The following is a 23,677-nucleotide window of genomic DNA, read 5'->3' as shown; positions in this document are numbered from 1 at the left end:
AAGGCTATCCCACGTCGCATGTTATTTATTATCATTATTATTCTTGAATCGAAAGAAAGATGTTCATAAACAGCCAGGTCACCACTTCACGACAGTGCCTCTATTCGAAAGGTGTACTAAGACTTCAACGACTGTGGAGTAAGAAACCCTCGGCCCTTGGGATTCCAATAACACTTGAACTCACATACATAACAGCAGTGAAAGGATAATTCATTATGCGATTTGAGTACAGCAAACCTGCAGAACGATCGCTGCATCCGTTCATTCTGTTCAATGTGCGCCTTTCCTGTGATAGACCAAATAAATGAACATTACACGGTAATCGATCCGACCAGCAACTGTCCAAATTTATCAAGCATATGATCCCAAAAGCAGGTCAGAATAATTCAAGCTCTGCTGATCATCAAATCGATTTGGGAATCAAAAGATAGTGCATTGTTCAACTAGTTACCAGGCCTTTGATGAGCACGATTCGGTTTAGATAAGGTATGCATTTTTCTCAGCTAGCATATGCCGATAAACCGCGAACAGAAATGCACCACCCGAATTTAATCGTAAATCTTCGCACCCCTGTTCCGTTTGGGCTGGAATGATGGATCGAACGACGCTCGACGAACGAATCTCTTCGAGCCACAAAAACTGCCCGTATTATTTATCAACTGACAGCTTGATCAAAGTACAAAGGTACAGCATTTCAGCTAAAACCAGCCTCTCTTCTTGAGATCTTTGTATACCGGTTCTGTAAAAACATATCTTTCAGCTATTCTCCATCACATGATTTATGTGAGAATTGATAAGATTGTTTTTCAAAGTCGTTTAATAAAAATCCAGTTTTTCTCCGCAATGCTGTCACTCGGTTTTGCTGTTTGGGGCATTTTTGTTCGCGCAATTCCATAGCTGTGAGTTTTGCTACAGCTAGTGGCCGCCAAAGCGCTATCGTCACAAAACGTCAACAGGCTGTCAGCTGTCAAGAGCATAAATGGAAAAGAAAAGAAAAACGTCGGACGTGTTTGTTTTCGCTCCGCATTGCAAAGAATTTCGTGGCGTTGGTCGATTCACTGCGCGAGACGGAAAACTAATGGTAACGAAAAGTGAAGAAAATCGGTACGGTTGTGTGAAAACTGCTTACTTTCTGTAGGGAAAAGCTAAAATAATCGTTTTTCCGAAGTTTTGTTAACCCTAAATCTTGCGACCAAGAGTAGTGTATCGTGCTAGCTTTGTGCGAAAAAAAGGAAAAAAGTTCATCTCCTCCACCCTTGCCGAAATGGGTGGACTAGTGAAAAAATATTAGATTTTCCAAATGTCGGCATAATTTCTTTAGGCAAACCTAATTTTCAGTGGCGCTGTGTCTGTAGCACATCTTCCAAATAACCGTTGTGGAATAAAGCGTATAAAGCATAAAGTGCAGTCTTTAGTTTGTTATGCTAAGGTGGATAATAATTGCATTTTCGTTGTAGTAGTCAATGGTGTCTGTGTTGTGCCTTTCCCCTAAAACGAACGTTCTTGAAACGGCGAAGGGAAAGCTTTCAGGGAGCCCTTCGAAAGCCTCACCGTACACTCCTACTTGTCCTTCGACCATAGTAGGCCCAGTCCGTGTATTTGTGATATGACTGCCGTGTGTTTTTAATTGTTCGTATCGTGCGTGTGTGGGCTGTGTACTGTTTGTGTGTATGGGAAAACATCCCTTCCCTAATTATTACCCCAATGGACGCCCTTTAGGAACAACTCTTGCAAATTGAGTCTCAGTTATCTTCTGCTCCGATAATGTTTCGCTTTTTCGGGACGCCGACCATAAGATGTATCGCCATTATTTTGGCCAGTTTTCCAATGTTTTCGATTCCAATCCTCGCAGTCTCCCTTGTAGCTCTGCCACTGACAAACACTGTTAGCTCTCCAGTACCATCGTTTCCCCCCACAGAGGATACCTCTCCTTTGCTGCTTCCGGTGCTATTTGGCCGCATTTAACGTAATACTGATGCAGTGTTGTGCTGTGTGGTGCATCCCGAATCACAGCAAGTTTCTATGCGCTCTCTGCGTTGGCAGTGGTTGCGAAGTAGGCCGCACCAGAAAAAAGGGAACTTTTCCAACATGGAGAAGGGAGAAAAAAGCTGTCACTTGCAGTGTCGCTCTCGGGCCGACTTGGTATGGCCTACTACCACATTGATGAACAGACGCGAAAAACAACCCACAGCAACAACGCGAACAGCAGGAACAGCACCAGATGCTAAATGTTGCTGCCCGTTTTGTTTTCATAGTGCAGTGTTGAGCACGAATCTGGAATATTTAGGGCGTTGGATGGGTTGGTTTCTTTACAGATCAAAGTTGATCTGAACAAAACAAAAAAAAAAGATCGCTATTAACCGAGACTGCGGATACACCTTTGCACGAATACGCCTTCTATTTCATTTCCTTCGCGTGGAAATCATAGTTGTTATTTATAAACAATCTTTTATGTGCAGCACATATACCTCCGCGGAAATAATGGTCGTAAAAGTAGCAAAAAACGGTAGAAAACTCAAATTTCGAAACAGCACTGATGGAAGCACCCCTTTACTCGTGATTCATCCATAGAAACGATTTAGTTGTGCATTTGCATTTGTGGTGCATCTGAGCACAGTGCGCTCAAATCTGATACAGTGTGAGTAAGAAAAGTCAAATCACCACAAGAAGTTGCAGCTACCGTTTTATTCCATTTCGCGCACCTTAATAAAGCGGTTCGTTGCTATTATTTATGTTGTGTAAAAGTGTGTAAATAAATAACTGTATTGAGCTGAACTAAAGAACGGTTTCGCCATATAATAGGTTCAAATGAAACGTTTCGTTCATGGTGTACAAACTACCATTTTCATTTATCTAGAATCGGATTTTCATCTAACGGCTAAACTTTATCTAAACCATTGTTTTTGTCTATTTTCTGCGTTAATTTCAAATTAGTTAAAAGCACACCAAGTGTGCATCTTACGAATTAGATTAGTTTAGTGGGTGTGCGTGCGTGTGTGTATGTGTATCTAGTGCATTTCCAAGGGTTGAGAAAAAAAAGGTAGACACCGTCTCTAGTCACAATCAACGTAGGCGTACGGCAAACAAACCCCGAGTACCCCTGTAATTAGGAGGTGACACAACGCATCGTAGAGCAGTGGTGTTGTAGTACGAAAAAAAGACACCGGAAACGCCAACCGAAGCTGGATGCGTCCGAGATTGGGCTGAGGGAAATGTCGGCCAGCCGTAGCCGCTCGATGCTATCGGTTAACCTCGAGGCGGCCGCCATGGCCAACGATCCGCTGCGGGAGTTGTTTGAGGCGTGCAAGACGGGTGATCTGGCGAAGGTGAAGAAGCTGATCACGCCGCAGACAGTAAATGCACGCGATACGGCCGGAAGGAAGTCCACCCCGTTGCACTTTGCTGCCGGTAAGTACTGGGTAGTAGCTCGTAATGGAGAAGCGTGTAACTATGGTGAAGAGAAATTGGTAAGCAGAAAAGAAAAGCACAGCATGACACGTATCCCAGCAAACGCTAAGGTTACTTTGCTTTACTATATTTACGGTGTGAGGTTTGCACTGCTCAGTAGGTAGCAAAAAAGAGTTGAAGTGACTATACAAATTGGACCACCCTTCACCCAACCACTAGATTATAAGAATTTTTTGTTTTTGTTTTTTTGTAGAACGGGTTGTCATCATGCTGAAAAGAAACTAAACGTCTTTTTGTTTGGAAACCCACGGATGTCGTCACCATGTATTGTGGGAGCGTTGGCGAGAGTGAAATCTTGCACCACTGCGCTTTTACTTCCGGCACATTCGGGATTATACAAACCGTCTTCGTTACTGCCATGAAGATTTTCTCGGCAACGTTCGGCGTTGATGGAACAGATGCAACGGCATCATTATTGGTGTCCTTCATAACGTTTGATAACGAATGTGACAAACGTGGTTGCATGCAATACGGTCGATAGTGATGACAGGCAGAAAAAGACCGTTATCAGCCACCGCAGTAAATTAGGTATGGAAGGTTGACCTTAAAAGAGATGCAACCCTTTTGCTACAGACATTTAATGGTGTCTTCCCTGCTTGAGTGTCTTTACAACGCTGGGTTCACAACGGCTGCTGTACATTAACTTTCTTTACAAAAAGGATAATGGTACAAGGTCATCCATGAGGGAGTAACTCTTTGCTATTTTGCGATGTTCTTCCTTGCAGAGAAGGATAATGCACTCAGGATCTCATGATGGAAACATGCATAATTAAAGTGAGATTAGACGAAGCTGGATTGATTGGGAAAGATGTGAAGATTAATGGATGTTAAAATAAGAAGGAAGTGGGTTTCCAATAGATATGTTCTAGTTTGGAAACAAAATGGATGTAATTTCCTGTTTGATTATAACTTTAAATAGACTAACTTCACCTTAGTCGGTATTTAAAGCTTGTTTAAGGCCCGAACAGTCATTATCGTGGTCGTACATGAGCTTTTACAGTACACCAAACTGTATTTTTTATCATTTCTTTTAGGGATATAAATTCATATTACGATAATTGAAATTATTTTATAGTTTAAGCTACAGCCCGTGAGCTGCAGATGCGGTCTCGAGTGTTGTGCGAAGGAATCGGACAATTCGTAAACAACTAATCGATACCCACTGCTCGTAGTAAATATCTTCGATCTGGTCCCACCATTCGTCTCTTCTCATATTCTGGAAACCATTATGATTTTCTTTTCTTCGGTCTATCATGGGTCTATTCGGTCTAACAACAGTAGAAATATTACCCAACACCAGCAGAAGTAACGCTGCAAATAGTGTACCCAGACCATAACTATGAGTTTTTATATTTTTTTACATTTGAAGGTTTTGAATAAATTCTGTCTTTAATAATATGCCATCAGAAATAAGTAGAAATGAAAAAGTAATTTTTCTTTGCGGCTATCGTCTATATCGCACGTGACATCGCCACTCGGTAATAATTATTTTTTGTCTGTAGTTGAGAAAGTTTGCACCCCTTCTTCACTATCATTATGCGCGATAAAGCGTCAACGGTACTGTTTTAAGGGTTGAACTTTTTTTTGTTGTTGTTCATTTCTGCAAATGATGTACGTGACGGCAATGCAAAGAACTATCAGAGAAAGTTGCACTGTTTGCAGTGGGTAAGGTTATTGTGTTTCTTTGTGTTGTTGGCATTGAAACAGTCTGCCGTGTGAGGTCTGTCAGATTGATGGATTATATTGTGTAGATGTCCACAGCACAGAAGGCCGATTAGCATAAATGAAGACAAAGCTAAAGATGCCTACCTAGATGAAGTTACATTAATGGAACTATTTGAGCTATCATTCAGCTGAATCAAGTAGCTGTAGAATTTTAGGTTTAACATTATCATCTTTGTAGCCAAAACCATGCGGCTTTTCCCACACAAACTCTCTAAACGAATCAGAATCGGCATAAAAACACGAAGTCAATCATTTGTAGCTATCGTACTTCGTAAAAAAGTTTGAACCCAGTCCGAACTTTTATCGAAAAACCCTGTATAGCTACGTCCTTCTCATCACAACCGTTGCTGATGCTGAGATTGCACCCTCGCGAAACAACCTTGCAAAGGAAATAAGTGCGTTGGTTAGATGTAGTTTTCAATGCTGGAGATCATTTTCCATTGAAGTTAATTTTCATAATTCTATAAATAGCCTTGAGTTATAACACTGCAAACCTCTTCCATTCGATTTGTTGCCTCGTAGCTTTAGAGGCTTTCACCATTGAAGACGTTTTTTATTGCACTTTGGTGGCAAATTTTTTAAGCATACTCCTGTTTTACCAGAAGTCCTGTCAAATAATATCTCAAAATTGGAGAGTTAATATATAAAAAAATATGCAAAACACGAAACACTCTGTCCATTTTCCTTCGCGTATGTCTGGCATTGGTAGGCACCTCCAGTCTATTTGCTTTGTGAAACATCTGTGGATGGTAATTTTTGTTCGTCAGGTATTTTGTCTTCAATGCTTTTGCGCCACCGTAAGCCCGATTGCGTTTGCGCACGGGTACGCGCTACTGATGACTTCATGAATCATCCACCGCCGTGATGATTGTGTTGAAAATGACGTTGGATGAGTACACGTGATCAGCGCAATAGTTAGGCATATCTGCACGCAACTGCCTATTGGCATACAGCACGCTACGCAACCACTAACGCAGCAGTCCTATGGGCCACTTCAAGCGTCCGACAATGTTTAATGAAGAGTTTACACATGCTTCGGTTGTAGTCTACATCAGCATCATCGTCATCGTCTTTATCGATCGGTTTGTTAGGCCTAATTTGTTAATTGCTTTTCCTTATCGGTTTGCCAGTTTTGTTTCTAGTCTCTTTGTTACAGATGTAGGAAAATATGTTGCAATGGAAATTGAAATGATTATCGAGAAAGCATTTGTTTTTTTTTGCCAAATCTATCGAAACGATACCTTTCCATTTTAGTGCCGTGACCAGGATGTGACGTTTGTTACAAAATATCATTTCATCATTTTTTTGTTGTATGTAGTTTGACGTTTGGAGGCTTGTTTGTTAGTAGCTTTCAATACAAACTGTCAAGCGTAAACAAATATAATAAAACTTCGTTTCTAAATAAAATTATCAATCAGATCAGGTTGATAAATGTCAAAACAAATCATTTTACATTTTTCATTCATGTGTCATGAATCATGTATCGTTCATCGTTCAATTCATTTATCGTGAAAGTTTCATTAAAACTCTTCAAGAAATTACAACGATTTTGGAGCCCACAACCGGGCATCAGTTCGACATTTGCTCTATTGTTTAATTGTAAGATTTATGTTTATTCTCTTTTGGTACCATACACTCAATAATTACAGACAAATGGAAATCTATTATTGTTCCATGATGGTCATTTCAAAAACATAAAAAAATGTTTGTTCAGTTTTTTGTTCACCTACAATTTATCGCACCAGCTCGTACTGGAAATCAATTGTTACAGTCCCTTTCACGCGATAAGCCATCGTACGATCTGGGCGTTTAGTTGCTGCTAGCAAATATGATAAGAACGCTCAGAGGCTGACCAAACCCAACCCCGAACCAATTGTGCGGGGTACATTTTTTCTCGATCATTCTTTTAAGCTTTTGATGACAAATCCAAATCATGTCACGTTTGCGTGTTGTTTGTATCGTCGCGCAAAGAAAATAAAAACACAATTGGCACAAGATGCTTGTAAAATTTCACTCGAAAGTGAGTTGCGAATGAAAGCGGTTCAGTGCGTTCAGTGATTTTTAGTAGTCCCATTCGAGCGAGACACACTTTCCTGTTCATTTTCGTTTGAATTAGCAATTAACACCCACTGTTTGGGTTTTAATGTCTTTGTTTTTTGAGCTTTTTTGTTTTTCGTGTGTACATATTTACCTTGGAATCCGTATTTTTTGCGAAATCTAATTAAGATCTAGCCACTGCAGAGGACGGCGACGCAATTTGATCGATTTGCGTTGTGTTCGATTAGATGAAATGATGCTTTCTTTTTCAAACGGAAACAAAGCGAAAAGAAGATGCAAGCGAAATGGTAAAATGTGGTTTCCGTTTTCCGTGATATACATCGCTCCATTTTGCTGCTCCCTGGGCAAACTGCATCACAAAGGTGGAAACGTTCCATCTGTGGAACTGTATTCTTATTTCGGCTGCAACATATGGTCGAAATAGAATTTGAAATAACTGCTCTTTTCCAAGCATTCCGCTAAACAAGTGTGTTGAACTGGCGAGCGCGTTGTTAGGGTTGTTTCCGATCCATCGAGCATCGGGAGTAAAAATTGCCAAAAACACAGCAGGAAAAAGATTACCTTCAAACATCAACTTTTCCCCTTTTTCCCCCCCCCCCCCCCCCCCGTTGATTGAACTTCAAACCACGTGAAAGTGCGCACGAAAAGAACATTTGCCTGCAATCATGCTTTTGTGTGTGCCGCCTTTCGATGCATCCCTCCGTAATGTTGGTGGAGATTTGCTTTGCTCTCTAAGGTTTTGTTTTGTAAAAAAATGGGCCGTTCAGGGGTTAGTCGAGTTGTCTACACTTGCCAGGGAGGATTCCATTTTCCTCTCATTCGAAAGCTTTTTAATCGAAGAAGTGCCCTTTTTCTCGTGTCTTCCTATATACACAGGTACGTTGAAAGCTTCCTTTTACAAAGTCCAGCGCGTGTGTGTGTCTGCGTGGCGAGGGTCAATGAGGTTAATCAATTTTCCTGAAGCCCCAAGGGGAATCAAGCACCGTATTTCGCTTGTGATGGGATGGGGATGATGCTTCGTAGGAAAGGAAGTGCAACAGCTGTTGTTGTTGTTATACACATTGTCGAAGGAGTTAGTTCCAGCGCGCTTACTCGATTACTTTTCTTGTGTTTGTTAATCGCAACGCGCTCTCTATCTCTCCCTGTATGAGTGTTTTGGTTGTGTTTCTCAAGCTTCCGACACAATGTTGTGTTGTACAAAGATGCGTGCGGAAGGAGAAAAACATCAATAAAACCTTAACCACTATTCTCCTTTTGAGTAATGAGATGCTCCACTAGTGCAGTGGGTGGATGGTTGGGTGGCATCATGCTATTACCATGGATACGTAGCTTGTTTGTTTGCTGTTTTCACTGTCTGTAGATTGTTTATTTTTCCCGACGCCTTTCACTATCAAATCACATCTCCATGAAGCGAAAAGCGAATCGGAGAAACTGTTGAGCGTTAAATGCGATAAGGAACAAAAATTAGCATGTGCAATGTTGAAAATTGATTTTATTTGGTTCAATTTATCAGGGACTACAATTTAAACACTACAAGCTTAAAATGTTATAATGGTAAACTGTATTGAACCATATTCACGATAATACAGACCACCTTTCCTCGTATAATGGCTGGCCTGTCAAAATGGTAAGAATATGTCAAAATGTCAGATTTACTAAAGAAAGCAAGATCATGTCGAGATTTGAACCTAAATCGAAAGTGGTGTTGAGATGTGCCTTACTGATTTCACCATTTTCGCATTTGTAATCGGACCTGTTTCACAGACGATTAATGGCATCAGCTTGTTGAAATAACAATCGATTATTCTTATTTAAAATATCATAATTCTTGTTTCTAATATTCCTTTGAAGTATACTTACCATTAAATGATTTATCATTTGTAATACCTTCAGCGGGGGCGGGCCGATGGTGCATGTGATAAACGGCGCCGATCCATACGGCAGGACCGGGTTCAAATCCCATCCGGACCAACCCCCCGTAGCATGGACTGACTATCCGGCTACGTGGTAAAATAAGTTTAGTAAGCCAGAAATGGCCGGCGTGACCTGTAAGGTTGTTAAAGCCAACAAGAGATAGAATACCTGAATTCATTTCACTATTAATTTAATTTACGTTCTAACAGTATTTTATCAAATTGTTGTGTAAAACATTGCTATGATCAACAGTTTGCCAAACAAAACACTTGTTTATACATTTAAAAAGTTAAAAGAAAAGAAATCCATGCGTACTATCGGACAATCTGCCAAAGCAACATTGTAAAATTAATGGTGAAGTAGTCAGCCGAATAGGAAATCACATGTCGGGATGCGTCGTAGTTGAGCATCCATTCATAGCGATCGTTGCGTTGGTAACGAAGACTACTGCTGTGTCGAAGTTTATCCACGCGGACAGAAGTCGAAGCCATCCGAACAAAGAGCCTTTTACAAAATCAACCTCCCAAAACAAATTGTTACACCAGCACCAGCCCAGCCAGCTAGGTGTGTTTTATTTTTTTACGCAAAAGACGTCAAACGACTTCGGCCATGGTGTGCCGTGACCTGGTTTCTCGCACGGTAGGCACCGGCGAACGTGCGAGACCGTTGCTTTGCGTTAACAGTGTGAGGAGGACGCTGACGAAGAAGAAGAAGAAGAAACGTTCAACCAGATTTGCAAGCGACGGTGGAGTTTGTTCGCTCCCCCACGCTGTTACAATTACATGCAACTGTATCAACACCGCAGCTAACCGCAGTAGTTGTAGGTGGTGGCAGTATTGAGATGAATCATTTGCAATGCGATGAAGGCTCTAGAAAATGTTTGAAATTCGATGTTTTACCACTTAACGAATATTCTAGGCAATGAGCCTTTTTAATAGTGTCCTGACTCGTTATTATTTAATGCTAAAAAGAGACACACGTATACATAGAAAAAAGGACATTTCTTGAAGGGATCTTCATTTGAGCTTTTCCGCTCGTTTGGATGACATTTATTCGCACAAAGGGATTCCGTTGCCTTGGTGATACATTTCTTTCTGTACCAGCGTTTGCACTAAACAGTGTTTACTAAGCATTTTATACCTTACCAGAATGTTTACCATTCTTTGCGTCCTTACCAGAGGGTGCTTCACTATTGCTAGTCATACGTACGACTCGAATAAATGTACACACATTCATATCTTCGTTTCCTATTTCATTGGACCTTTGCCAAATGAGCTTTAGCCGTACCGTGACCTTGCAATGGAGGCAGCCACCAAATGACCCACATGACATTCTACCGACTCCGTTCTGCACCACATTCGGCATGCCTGCTGAAATGGTATAGCAAAACCAGCATGGATACTGGTTGGACATCTTTCCAGTCGTGTGTGACCTTCATGGCGATATTTCGTACAGTTGGCTATAGGTTGAAAGAAGAAAGCATTTGCCTATTTATAAGTCTCCTAATTATACGGGTTTCCCCCGAGGGAGGAAAGAATACTTACACACGGTGCTGGAGGTTCAAATTTTGAGGTTATTTTTGCAGTAGCATAATGTAGCCCGAGCCAGGGAGTTAGTTACACAGCTGTAGCATTTATGTAGAGTGATGGCAGACAAATGAATCGTTTAGATAACACATAATTTAACAGCGCCATTGCCAACAAACGGATGAGTATTACATTCATTTGCAATGGTTTGTTAAAGATGGCCGCGTTTCATCCATACAGTCGAGATGCGTGATGTCTGCTGCAGGAGTAGGAGGAATTCGGGCCAAAACGCCACGATAACACCGTGTGGAGCATTAAAATTTTGCTCAGCGAACCAAAATCCATTATGAACAAAGCGTAAAGCCTTTTTCAGACGTTATAAAAAGCTATGAAAAGTGTCAGTTTTTTTATTGCACAGAAGAAGAAAAAAAACGATCCACCAACAGCAGAGCCCTCGCACGCCACGGAACGGACGTGCCTGGGGTGCTGCTCAACTGTGCCTTACGAAAGCTTCCAACTCTTGTACTCTTGTGGCGCTACGTCAAAATGTAGCCGCGTATATGATTGCCACCTTCGGCCACCTTCCCCTTCCTTAAGACACGGTTTTGCAATTCGCAGTGAGCTTTTGTTCATTTCGTGTTTTTTTTTGGCGCAGCTAGGCATTGGCTGGGGGCATGTCCGCGCACTAGGGTTGGTGCGATATTATGCTTCGTTCTGTGTAATAATTCTGTAACTCCTCACTAAGGCAGTAGCGGCGACAGCAGGTGAAATTGACCGTAATAAATCATCGACTGCAGGCAGGTGTTGCTGCAGCAGCAGTCGCTGGGTTTAAAGCTGAACGTGAACTAAACGGACCGTGAAATCGAACGTGCGCCCCGAAAACGTCGTGTGCCGCATAATGGCAAACGACAGCCGGCTTCCGGTTTTTCCACACCACAGTACCCCGTCCGTACGGTTAAGCTTTTGTTTGGACAAAAAAAAACATAAAAATGGGTCAAGAAATGGGACGACGATGCAGTTATGGTTAGAATGTTGTGTATTTATAACTAATCAAATGCTGCTCCTCGTACCTGACTACTACGATCACTGAGAACTTCAATTCTTGATGTGCGGTAGAAACCTCCAAGCGTTGATGAGGCTCAAAACGAAGAACAAAAATTTTCAAATAAAAAAAAGGAACAAAGACCAAAAAGTGGTGTCTATTGTTAGTTTACGATACGATCACGTCCCTGAATCGGCTGACCTAGGTATTAGATTGGATAATAATATGATCATTCGGTTCCTAAACGTTTCATTCGATACCAGATTTGACTACTTGGCTAATTGGATCGAATGACCGAAACTTCCGTGCATTAACATCTTTTGCCATGAATTCGTTAAGATTTATAGTCTCGCTCATCATTTATCCGTAGCTAAAAACTCTTAATTTAACTCTCTTCTCCACCATTGCAGGTTACGGGCGACGAGACGTGTTCGAGTTTTTGCTTGCCAATGGCGCATCCATACAAGCACGAGATGATGGTGGTCTGCATCCACTGCACAATGCCTGTTCGTTTGGGCATGCGGACGTCGTACGGCTACTGCTGGAAGCCGGTGCCAATCCAAACACGCGTGACAACTGGAACTATACGCCACTGCACGAGGCTGCCAGCAAGGGCAAGATTGATGTTTGCATCGCACTGCTACAGCACGGAGCCGATCCAAGCATTCGCAACTCGGAAAACAAGATCCCGCTTGATCTGGCCGACCCGTGTACACGTCCCGTCCTGACCGGCGAGTATCGCAAAGACGAACTGCTGGAAGCGGCCCGTTCAGGGTCGGAAGAGCGTTTGCTAGAGCTGCTCACACCGCTGAACGTTAACTGTCACGCGAGTGATGGTCGCAAATCGACGCCACTGCATCTAGCGGCGGGCTACAACCGGATCCGGGTGGTGCAAATACTGCTGCAGCATGGAGCGGATGTACATGCGAAGGATAAGGGTGGCTTGGTGCCGCTACATAATGCCTGTTCCTATGGTCACTTCGAGGTGACCGAACTGCTGATCAAGCACGGTGGTAACGTGAATGCGAGCGATCTGTGGGCATTTACACCACTACACGAGGCCGCCTCGAAGAGCCGGGTCGAGGTGTGCAGCTTGCTGTTGAGCGAGGGTGCCGTCCCTACGCTGCTAAACTGCCATAACAAGTCTGCGATCGATTCGGCACCGACCCGAGAGCTGCAGGAGAAGATTGCCTGTAAGTATGCCGAGTTCCGTGTTCGGTTCGGTTTCGAGCAAAACATTAAATCTAAATGTCTTTTTGTTTTAGATGAATACAAGGGCCACTGCGTGCTTGATGCATGCCGGCAGGCGGATATTCAACGGTTGAAGAAAAATCTCACCACAGAAACGGTTAACTTTGTGCATCCTTACTCGGGCGATACGCCGGTACACGCGGTTGCACAATCCGTATATCCGAAGCGCAAGCAGGTGCTGGAAATGTTGATTCGCAAAGGCGCCCTACTGAACGAGAAGAACAAAGACTTTCTTACGCCGCTGCATATCGCGGCAGATAATTCACACTACGAGCTGATGGACGTGTTACTACGACACGGTGCCAAGGTTGATGCACTGGATGGACTTGGCCAAACCGTACTGCATCGGTGCGCTCGCGAGGACAACATTCAGGCCTGCCGGTTACTGCTTTCGTATGGCATCGATACCGGTATCGTGTCGCTGCAGGGCTATACGGCTGCCCAGCTGGCCACGGAGAACGTGCTGAAGATACTGCAAGATCCTCCCTCGGATACGGTGGATCTCGAGTGTCAGCTGCTGGAAGCGGCAAAGGCGGGCGATCTTGATACGGTACGACGCATCGTCCTTTCATCGCCGATGACAGTGAACTGTCGTGATTTGGATGGGCGCCACTCAACACCATTACACTTTGCCGCCGGCTTCAACCGAGTACCGGTGGTCGAGTTCCTACTCGAGCATGGTGCTGAGGTTCATGCATCGGACAAGGGTGGTTTGGTGCCGTTGCATAACGCGTGCTCGTATGGCCACTACGAGGTAACCGAGCTGCTGGTAAAGCACGGCGCTAACGTTAATGTGGCCGATCTATGGAAATTTACGCCGCTCCATGAAGCGGCTGCCAAGGGAAAGTACGAAATTGTCAAGCTACTGATCAAGGTACGTAGTGGCGCTTGTTCCTACTCGAAAGCGGACTGCTTACACTTGTTTTCTTTTTGGCCATTGTAGCACGGAGCTGATGTGACAAAGAAGAACCGTGACGGTGCAACACCACTCGATCTCGTTCGCGAAGGTGATCAGGATGTGGCTGACTTGCTGCGTGGCAATGCAGCCCTGCTCGATGCGGCCAAAAAGGGTAATCTGGCGCGAGTTCAACGACTCGTCTCGCCTGACAATATCAACTGTCGCGATGCACAGGGCCGTAACTCAACGCCACTCCATTTGGCTGGTAAGTTTTGTCGGCTGCAAGGAAAAACCGCATTCCATCGTATTTTTAACTTTCTTTTACCTTTTCTTCCAACAGCCGGATACAATAATCTTGAAGTTGCGGAATATCTGCTAGAGCACGGTGCCGACGTGAATGCGCAAGATAAAGGCGGTTTAATTCCACTGCACAATGCATCCTCGTACGGACATCTTGATATTGCCGCGCTGCTTATTAAACACAATACGGTGGTAAATGCGACAGACAAATGGGGTTATACGCCACTGCACGAAGCTGCCCAGAAGGGTCGCACACAGCTGTGTTCACTTCTCGTGAGTTTTTTTTTGCAAAATTTTTAGTGCTTAACAAAACGTCTAAAACGTTGTTTCCTTTACAGCTCGCACACGGAGCTGATCCGTTCATGAAGAATCAGGAAGGACAAACCAGTCTTGATCTCGCCACAGCCGAGGACGTTAAATGTTTGCTGCAGGATGCGATGGTTGCCTCGCAAGGTACTGGTTCCGGTGCATCTGGTGGTACTACGGCTGGTACCTCGCAGGGAGGTATCCTCACCGGAAATGGAACCCTGCTAACTACTAGCTGTTCGCCGACCACCGAAACTGTAACACTGCCGACGGGTGCCTCCATGACACTATCCGTTCCTGTGCCACAGGTAGTAATGATTGTTAATGACCACGAATCACAGCACACGTTACTCAACGTACATTATTACTCTTCCCGTAGCTTCCGATACGTAGTTGCCTCAGTCCGGCACAAGGTGCTGAAGCAAACGTAGATGGTATTGTGGTGGACCACGATGATAAGATGCCGTCCGTACCGTCGATTGAGTCGTCTGTTTCGGTGTTCCTCACCAGCTTGCAGCTGGAACATCTGATAGATTTGTTCGAGCGTGAACAAATTACCATGGATATTCTAGCCGAGATGGGTCACGAAGATTTGAAACAGGTCGGCGTTTCGGCGTACGGATTTCGGCACAAAATACTCAAGGGCATTGCGACGCTTCGTGCCACAACAGGTAAAGCTTTATGTTGAATTCGGGATGTTACCTAGGGATGATACCTTATAGTTAAAACAAAAAATCATATTCTAATGTTTTGTGTACGTTCTAATTGTTACAGGGCTTGGACTTACACCGAACCCAGGCACACTGCTGGTGGATCTTCTTCCCGACGACAAGGAGTTCCTTGCGGTCGAAGAGGAAATGCAGGCCACCATACGGGAGCATCGTGACAATGGCCATTCAGGTGGCTATTTCAATCGTTACAACATTGTCCGGGTAAGCTGTGGCGCATGTCCTTTAATGTTATGTTTCGTAGTGGCTAATGTAACGTTCCAACGATCCACTCACAGATACAAAAAGTGCAAAACCGAAAGCTCTGGGAACGGTACGTCCATCGGCGCCAGGAAATATCGGAAGAGAATGGACACCAGGCTAGTGAGCGGATGCTGTTCCACGGTTCACCATTCATCAATGCCATCGTGCAGAAGGGTTTCGACGAGCGGCACGCATACATTGGTGGAATGTTTGGTGCCGGTATTTATTTTGCGGAGCACAGCTCCAAATCGAACCAATACGTGTACGGTATTGGCGGTGGCATCGGTTGTCCCACGCACAAAGATAAATCCTGCTACCAGTGCCATCGGTAAGCTCGAAAATCATTTTTCCATGAGGTCATAATAACTTTTTTTCTTTGTTTGTTTTTTTTCCTTTTCGTAGGCAACTGCTGTTATGCCGTGTAGCGCTCGGAAAGTCCTTTTTGCAGTTTAGCGCTATGAAGATGGCTCACGCACCACCCGGCCATCATTCCGTGATCGGACGTCCCTCGGCAGGTGGGCTGCATTTTCCCGAGTATGTCGTATACCGTGGCGAACAGGTAATTTTAGGCGTTAGGTGTAGTTTGTATAACTCCGGTTTAACTGACGTCCTCTCTTTTTAGGCATATCCGGAGTATTTAATCACGTACCAGATTGCAAAGCCCGACGATGGCACTAATGGCGAAGAGCCGGCAAGATGATGGACGATTTCTGCCGCTAGTAACATTAGCCAAAACAACAACATACTCGTTTCAGTCGTCAGCGGTGGCAATGGTACAGGTGGCACCGGTACCACCACTGGAACGATCAGCAATGGCACATTGGGAGGATTACTTACTGGTGGCAATGGAAATGGTGGAGGTGGCAACGGTAGTAGCACGAGTGATGGCAACTCTAGCTCGGTAGGATCTAATTTTACTCGCATCCGTTCGACAACGCGCTCAACGATGGCCAAAGCGACCGCGGTACGTGTTTCGACGGGGAAAAAGTTCAGCCAGCTGCTTATTATTACACCGGCAGTTGCGATCGATAGTAACGAACACGATGACTACCATGGACCGTTTAATTCGTCCTCGCTCGATAGCGGTTGTGGTGGTAGCAGCGAAGGTAGCCTATCGGATGATTTACTCGATGAGGATGAGCAGCGCAGACAGCGCCGTCGGCAGGCGGGAACAGGTGATCGTAGAAATAATAATGGCACAACACAACAGCTGCCTCCACTGCTTGGTGGTGGTAGTAGAGAGCATCGCGATGGTGGTGCTTCATCGTCACAGCAGGGTTCGTGGCGATGGTGTGGTTTAATTTGCTCGGCCGTTAAATGTTTCCGAGCGGCCGCTGCAACTACTGGGAGTCGTCGTACACGGCAGGTTCCATCGTCAAGGCAACCGCTTGCAGGTACCGCCGTTCGCTATACGACATCGGAAGGAGCTTGGGGTGAGAACGACGGCAGTACGGGAGGACGCCGACAGATCGCGTCTCGTTTCAGCAACAATCACGTGTATGAGTACACCATCAAAAGTTACCATCATCCGCAGCGTGAGCGACGTTCGAATGGTGGAACCGTTTCGGTAACACTGCCACCGACCCGAGGTAGTCGTTCCGGGTCGTTATCGTCCAATTTGTCCGCATTATCGGTGCTTGCAGAAGCAGTACCACTGGCCGATCACGATCATATCAATAACAATAGTGCTGGAAACAATAACGGTAACATGCTGACAAGCTCATCCGCAGGCGGTGCAACAACAGGTGCGGCTTCAATCGTCGTTGCTACGACATCTTCGGGTGCTTCTTCACCAACAACCGAAACGTCGGCAATCGGACGGGTGAACGAACGGCACAATATTATGTATAAATTGTGACCATCAGGTTGGTTAGTGACGGAAGCGTTGGGGCACGCTGTGTTGCGATGGATTAACGATTATTGTGCTAATGTACTATCCTACATAATAACCATTGCTTACTGTACTCTCCTGGACATTACTGCCAAAGCACCGGATGAGAGTGTATCGTACCCTATAATTATGTATCGTGTCTTCGCATTATAAAGGAAGCTATTAATCACCAGTTTTATGATCCTGCCAATATTAACGATCGCTGCATCGGTGTATCTGTGTCTCTGCCTGTCACTCCATCGATCCTCATCGACTATGAGTAAGCTTTTTTTTCCTTCAATCATTCATTCGTATATTTAGATCCATTTGTTGGACTTAACATAACGTTAAACATCTCCACCATTTTTTATTGTTGCAATGCAAGGCAAGTTAAGCGGTAAAAGATGAACAAAAAAAAAGACCAAAAGGTGGCTGAACGTAGAGGAACGGCCATCTCGTGCGAGTATCCATAATCTTACCTAGCCAGTACTGTTTGTTCGCCACCTGCCCCAGCTTTTACTTCTACTTTATAATTTGTTTAACATACCTAGCAAAAAAAACAACCGCCACAGCTAACGACGAGAGTATTTGTGTTGTTTTGGAAAGGTTAACGGTTAACGAAAACGAAACGAAAGTTTGGGCAATCGGGAAGGTTTACTAAAAAGTTAAAAAAAAATTAAACGAACCACATGGTTAATTTTTCGAATTTAAGTGTGATCAACGTGTGTTTGAGTGTGTAATTCAGGAAACGATTCAAGCGTGACGAGGAAGGAGAGATGTGCAGAAACCGACACATTATACAACCTACATTTTTTACTGTAATAAATAAAATCATGCAGAAATATCGAAACCATCAGCTAAAGTGCGTTACCCACGAAAGAACTGAATGCTTCTTTGGTAAGGATTTCGCCAGTTGGAAATAGTCAGTGCTCCAAGACCATGACTAATTACTCCACGAACTGCTAGTGGCTCAACACATCAAAGCGACAAAGCTTTTGTGTGGTAGAAAAAGAGGGGAATTCGTATAAATAGGACTTTTCTTTATTTCTTTTCACATAAAAGTTTAATAACTTACCTGATTCTATTGTCTCATTTGGGTCCTTTCTTGAATGATTAATCCTATTCGAATATTGTGATGTTTATTCTACAGAAATAGTTATCTTTTCGGTTAGCGTGCGTACCCTATCTCACGGATAATCAACCATAATCCATAGAAATATACAATAAAATATATTTAAAATAACCATACAAATCGCGTTATCGATATGGTTTGATTACATACTTCAGCGAAAGTTCCGTATTGTACTGTCAAATGGGTCTGCCTGATCCAACCTGTGCGTATGTACCAAAACAAACCAAATCTTTCGGTGGGGGAAAACAGGAACATAAATGCACTGCTGCTAATTCTATCCGCACGGTTACCACGACGACGGTGTAAGAATCTCGTTCCATTGCACATCATGTCCGAATCTCAAACAGTTTAGTCATAGTGTTATTTTTTAGTGTGTTCTCATTAAAATAAAAGTGTTGTCTGTGGCCATACTGTGCGCTATAATTGGGTACGAGTCATCGCAGCAGCGTGGTGGCGACTGTCCATTAAAGATTTCATTCCGGGAAACCAAATGTAGCGGTGGGTTATTTTTTATTTTACGCGAACTTCAAGGGCCAAGAAGAAAGGTCGCTTCGGCTGACGCAACAGCATCATTCAAAGATCAAACGTTCGTCACGCTAGAACGGAGCACGGGAAGCAGTCCGACTGATTGGCGAATAATTTTGCGTGATCCGCCACATTCGGTAAAAGTGACCAATCGTTGTTTTTTTTGTTGTCTGGAGTGGTGATAAGCAAGCAAAAATCGACCCGAAGGACAAACAGAAAGATTCCATCGTGAAAAGGTAATGATTGTAACAATAATGTTTTTGTGTTCGTGTTTTCCAGTTTGCTGTGAAGGTGTTTGCAAAAAAAAAATAATTGACCGTGTGTAAAGTTTCGTGTACCTACAACATTCACCATCATTTTTATGCTGCACTTGAAAGGCTTTATGCAGGTCGTTCGCTTCGCAACGATTACCTTCGGAATGGAAAAATGTCGTAGCGCGTCCATTTACTAGCAAGACCACGACAAAGGAGGGAAGCGAAACATCCTTCCAGACAGCAAAACCAACACCATTCGTTATTTCTATTAACAATTCTAATCGCATGCGCATCACTTATCCGCAGCTGGTGTAGAAGAAAAAAAAAACAATTCCAAAAGATTGTCATTTCAATCCACCTGTTGATCGTTACTCCCTTCCGGTGTGCTGATTCGACACTATAGTAAAATTTACTAACTAGCGGCATTTCCTCTTTACGACCGTTTGGTAATTTCTTTACGAAAGTTTACTACCGTATCTAGTGCCTTCTAGAATGAACATACTTTGGGAATCGTTGGCAGGTTAGTCAGGGAAAACCATGACCCAAAAAAACTATGCTTGCTATCCCTGTTGAAAAATGCATCGAAGCACTACCATAGTTGGCATTGCAAAGCACACATTTTTTGCATCTAGTAGACTTAGTAATGTAGAATTACCTGCGGGCCGTGATAAGCATTCGAAAGAGAGTGTAGGCATTTCTCTATGCTTTATTTTGATTATGACTTTTTTATGTGTAAAGTAGAGTATTACCCGCGTTCATTTACATATGTGTTTATGTTGTAGTGATAAGAGACGCATTAGGAAAAAGATAAGTTTATATGGCACTGCGGAAGTTACATAAAGCTAAATTGCCGGTTGTTTCCGATTTAACTGCATACAACATTGATTTTTTCTATTCAAGAAAATTTTACGGTTTGTATCAAAAACCTGCTCACAATTAATAATCCATTGTTGATACCACCGTATCCAAGCAACGTTCGCGGAACATAAGCATAATTTTTTTTTATATTTTTTAGTTTAAAACACTCTATTTTCCTTATTTATTTCAGTTCTCTTCATTTCGTTTAGTTAGCTCTACAAAATGGTTTGATTTGGGATTTTTGTACTACCATGTCTAATAAGGGGCTGAGCCGAATAACCATATCTGTGATTAATTACTGTTCTGCGCATGCTAAGTCGAGTTTTGAACCCTTCCCCTGGTTACTTGTTGAGTCGATCAGTCTTCGCTGTATAAGAACTAGAGTACATTAAGTTAGGATAAGGATAAAACAATTAATTTAGCTGAATTATTTGCTATCATTCGACACGCCTGGCATCTGGAAAGCTAAATCGCACGCTAGCGTAGCTTGGATTTTATCGTCATGCTGACTCTAATTGGAAATTAAGTTCTTCATACAAAGTTCTGCACAGCTCGTGATGGTATATTTGGTACTCAGTATCTAATTAATAAACTTTTGCACTGTTTGCACCTAAAATAATGAAAAGCTAGAAATACAATAGATAGTTATTTAATATTAAACTGCACAGGTACAATTTCTTAACTAACCTATGTTGTGTTCTCTTTGGCACAAAATGAGTAATTGTTTATTTTCTCTTTTACAGAAACAACCGGAAGTATTTGGAACATGTTCTTCCCGGAGTCTTCCTCCACCACGGCAAACCGAGAATGGCGCCGAACGTTCGAAGCGATCAAAGCTGGCCACGATGAGTCGTATGCCACGATCGAACGTGCGATCAAGCTCGAAGAGCACGAGCGGCCCGATCTGGCCCTTCAGATGTACAAGGACGGTATAAGACGCATCGATGAAACACTAGCCCTTCCGGTGGAAGTTCCCGACCTACAGGTACAGGGTCCACAAGCAGACGAAAGCTGGCAGCAGGCGGTTGCTATGATACACAAGCTGAAACGCACCCGAGGTGAAGTGTTGCAACGCATCGGCCAACTCGGAGGAAATGGGACGGCAGGTGGTGACAATGGTTCGCTCAATGCGAACGAAACCACCACCGGACAGCGGCCATGGACGTATACGGAGCTAGCGATGGCACTGAAGGACATGTCCGACGAAGGTACGGATGAAACGAAGGCGAGCCTGCTGGAGTTGTTATTCTCATGCGATGGTGTCCATGTGTACTACATCGAACCGGATGGTGTCGTCAGCAGGACGATGGCCGACTCGACACTGAGAATTGTCCGTATCGAGGGCGACGAAAGTAGACAGCTGCAGACAACCGTGTTTCTACAGGTGATTGAAACACGATCCGCTATACGCATCGAAAATGCGGAAGAACCATTGGAACACATGGCGGAAGAAGCGCTGGATGAACCACCCTCACCTGTAGCAGATGTGCCGATGGAAACCTCGCCGGAGCAGGACGCATCCGATACGGAGCAACCCGGATTTCTTATCTACCCACTCATCCCGGGTGTGTCCCCGTGCTATCGGACGGAATACGGTGCATTTATACTTCCCGATCTAGCCGAACCGAATGTCCAGGGTCGTGCGATTGGACTGGTGGTACCGTCCGGGGCAGATGAGGTTGTGTTGGAGATTCTGGTGGCCTTTCTGCATGGGATTGTCGCTCAACCGTCATCCGAACCGGTCGCACGTGTCAGCAAACGTTCCCTACTGCCCGACTCCACCACGGTTTCGGCCGGTATCATCAAGGGTGCATTCTACCTGTCCCAGGGATTGGTGCGTGGTGCCGAACGAACCGGCCAGCTGATCGCTACCGGCACACCATACGTCATTTCGAAGCTCGGTCAGAAGCAAACGAGTACGGCGCAAGACTCAACGGAGGCAGCCGCTACTGTACAGGTGCCGAAAAACGTTCGCACTGGGATTGAGATTGCGAAGAGTGTCACCGGTACGGCGGCTGGTGTGACGAGCTACGTTGCGGGGAAGGTCGGTACGGCTACGATGGCACTGGGACGCTTTCTGGCCCCACACATCCAACGTCACGGTAGTGCCCTGCTGGCGTACGGCACCGGCATGAGCGAACAGGACGCCTCGCAGCGTATGAACGGTGCGCTCACGATCTGTGCCGGAGCGGTAGAAGGGTTCGGCACCGTGTACGAAGGTCTCGAACGTTCGGCATCGATATTGGGTCAAAGCTTGAGCGCTAGCACGGTGCAGATAGTGGAGCATCGGTACGGGACGGAGGCGGGGCGAGTCGTGGGTAGCTCGCTTGATACGGTCGGGAACGTGATTAACGTCACGCACAACATGAACTACATCACACCGAAGGGATTGGCCAAACGAACGGCAAAGAATGCAGGGAAAGCGCTCGTTGCCGGCTATCGACCACCGGTACCGGAGGTTGACGGTGGAGCTGCATCAAGCTCAGGCATTGTAACGGTCACAGCTCTCGAAGCTACCCGAGAACAACGTATCGTTCCTGCGGCCGTACTTTATCCGGATCTCGAAGGATTGGCTAAGGAAGTGCGTCAGAAAGAAGGAATGGCTTGAAACGAAACGGAAATAGCGAAAAACAGTGAAATGAATAGCTAAACAAATGGTTAAAATTTTAATCCTTATTTCTCCTTGCCCAATCGTCCATGAAGGGAAAAAACCCGCTGTTTTACGATTCATAAGGAGAACGTGTGTTTGGGTGTATGGCAGATATCTGATACTGTGTATGCATGTTATTTATAAGAATTAAGAATCTCATCGAGAAGAGGTGATGAAACAGTTGTTACGGAATATTATAGTTGCTTTTTTACATATGTTACACGCTAGTAATTAAGGGGTTTTAAAGGATTATATGTCATTTGGATGTTTTGTTATGCGTAATCATCGGATCAGATCAGATCACCATCCGCAGGGACCATAGCTTCTTCTTCATACGAGTAACTTCTCATAAAGCTAGTAAGTCAAGAATCTTTTGTTATTTTCCTAATGAATCTCAACTCTATTTACTCGAATTTTAAATAAATACTATTCCTCAGCTACACAAAGAAGCACAATAGAAAAGAGAGACAATAGATCGTATATCGTATCAAGGGAAAAGAGCTAATGATGGACATAGCTTTTTAGTGACAAATAAAATAACAAGTCTGAAAAGAATAAAGAATCTATGGAATGTTATAATAAAAACACATAATATTATCCTATTATTAAAGGGAAAGGCACAATTAATATGATTTTAAGGTTAATTGAATCAACAACTATATTGAGAAAATAAGTTTAATTACCCAAAAAGGACGTAAATGGAGGTGAATTTAAATCTTGCTAATTAATGCAGCAAACAAATGTTTTTTCATGTTTCAGATCGTTAGTCACTGATATCAGATCCATAGCAACCGAGCATACTCCTCTTCTTGCGTACTGCAAAGATTCGAACTGATCAAGTAGGCTTTGCTTGGTCACACAGGATGATGAGTAGTTGTACAATGTTTTATTTCTTTCAGTTTACGCCTGCACCGATGGTAACGAGATTA

The 23,677-nt window shown here is 43.9% G+C and overlaps 2 protein-coding genes and 1 long non-coding RNA gene across 6 annotated transcripts; 2 read left to right on the top strand and 1 right to left on the bottom strand.

Moving 5' to 3' along the window:
• The first annotated feature begins 958 nt into the window (after positions 1 to 958).
• On the top strand, positions 959 to 16,196 carry LOC125764205 (poly [ADP-ribose] polymerase tankyrase). Of its 2 annotated transcripts, none has more exons than XM_049428179.1 (12): positions 959 to 1,081; positions 2,935 to 3,408; positions 12,144 to 12,926; positions 12,999 to 13,858; positions 13,928 to 14,147; positions 14,223 to 14,455; positions 14,521 to 14,796; positions 14,868 to 15,159; positions 15,263 to 15,420; positions 15,495 to 15,787; positions 15,862 to 16,018; positions 16,082 to 16,196. In XM_049428179.1, the coding sequence occupies exons 2-12, from the start codon at positions 3,213 to 3,215 to the stop codon at positions 16,157 to 16,159; spliced, it is 3,546 nt and encodes a 1,181-aa protein (XP_049284136.1). In that variant the 5' UTR covers positions 959 to 1,081; positions 2,935 to 3,212; the 3' UTR covers positions 16,160 to 16,196. The 2 variants fall into 2 exon arrangements, with proteins under 2 accessions (XP_049284136.1, XP_049284137.1); XM_049428180.1 differs by having other exon boundaries at positions 976 to 1,104.
• LOC125764210 (uncharacterized) lies at positions 10,179 to 12,137 on the bottom strand. The gene is made up of 2 exons (XR_007418439.1): positions 10,710 to 12,137; positions 10,179 to 10,624 (listed from the first exon to the last, which is right to left on the bottom strand). It is a non-coding gene; the product is annotated as an uncharacterized LOC125764210 (long non-coding RNA).
• Positions 16,197 to 18,393: 2,197 nt separating the features above from the next.
• LOC125764207 (protein spartin) lies at positions 18,394 to 23,339 on the top strand. 3 transcript variants are annotated; one of them, XM_049428184.1, is made up of 2 exons: positions 18,394 to 18,763; positions 20,842 to 23,339. In XM_049428184.1, exon 2 carries the CDS (start codon positions 20,865 to 20,867, stop codon positions 22,704 to 22,706), a length of 1,842 nt encoding a protein of 613 aa, XP_049284141.1. In that variant the 5' UTR covers positions 18,394 to 18,763; positions 20,842 to 20,864; the 3' UTR covers positions 22,707 to 23,339. The 3 variants fall into 3 exon arrangements, with proteins under 3 accessions (XP_049284141.1, XP_049284140.1, XP_049284139.1); XM_049428183.1 differs by having other exon boundaries at positions 18,400 to 19,222; XM_049428182.1 differs by lacking the exon at positions 18,394 to 18,763 and adding an exon at positions 19,271 to 19,760.
• The last annotated feature ends 338 nt before the right edge of the window (positions 23,340 to 23,677 follow it).

Source organism: Anopheles funestus, chromosome 2RL (genome assembly GCF_943734845.2).
Source record: "Anopheles funestus chromosome 2RL, idAnoFuneDA-416_04, whole genome shotgun sequence".
Lineage (NCBI taxonomy): Eukaryota > Metazoa > Arthropoda > Insecta > Diptera > Culicidae > Anopheles > Anopheles funestus.
Note: the sequence above shows the minus strand (reverse complement) of the source record. Positions and strands in the feature narration are given on the sequence as shown.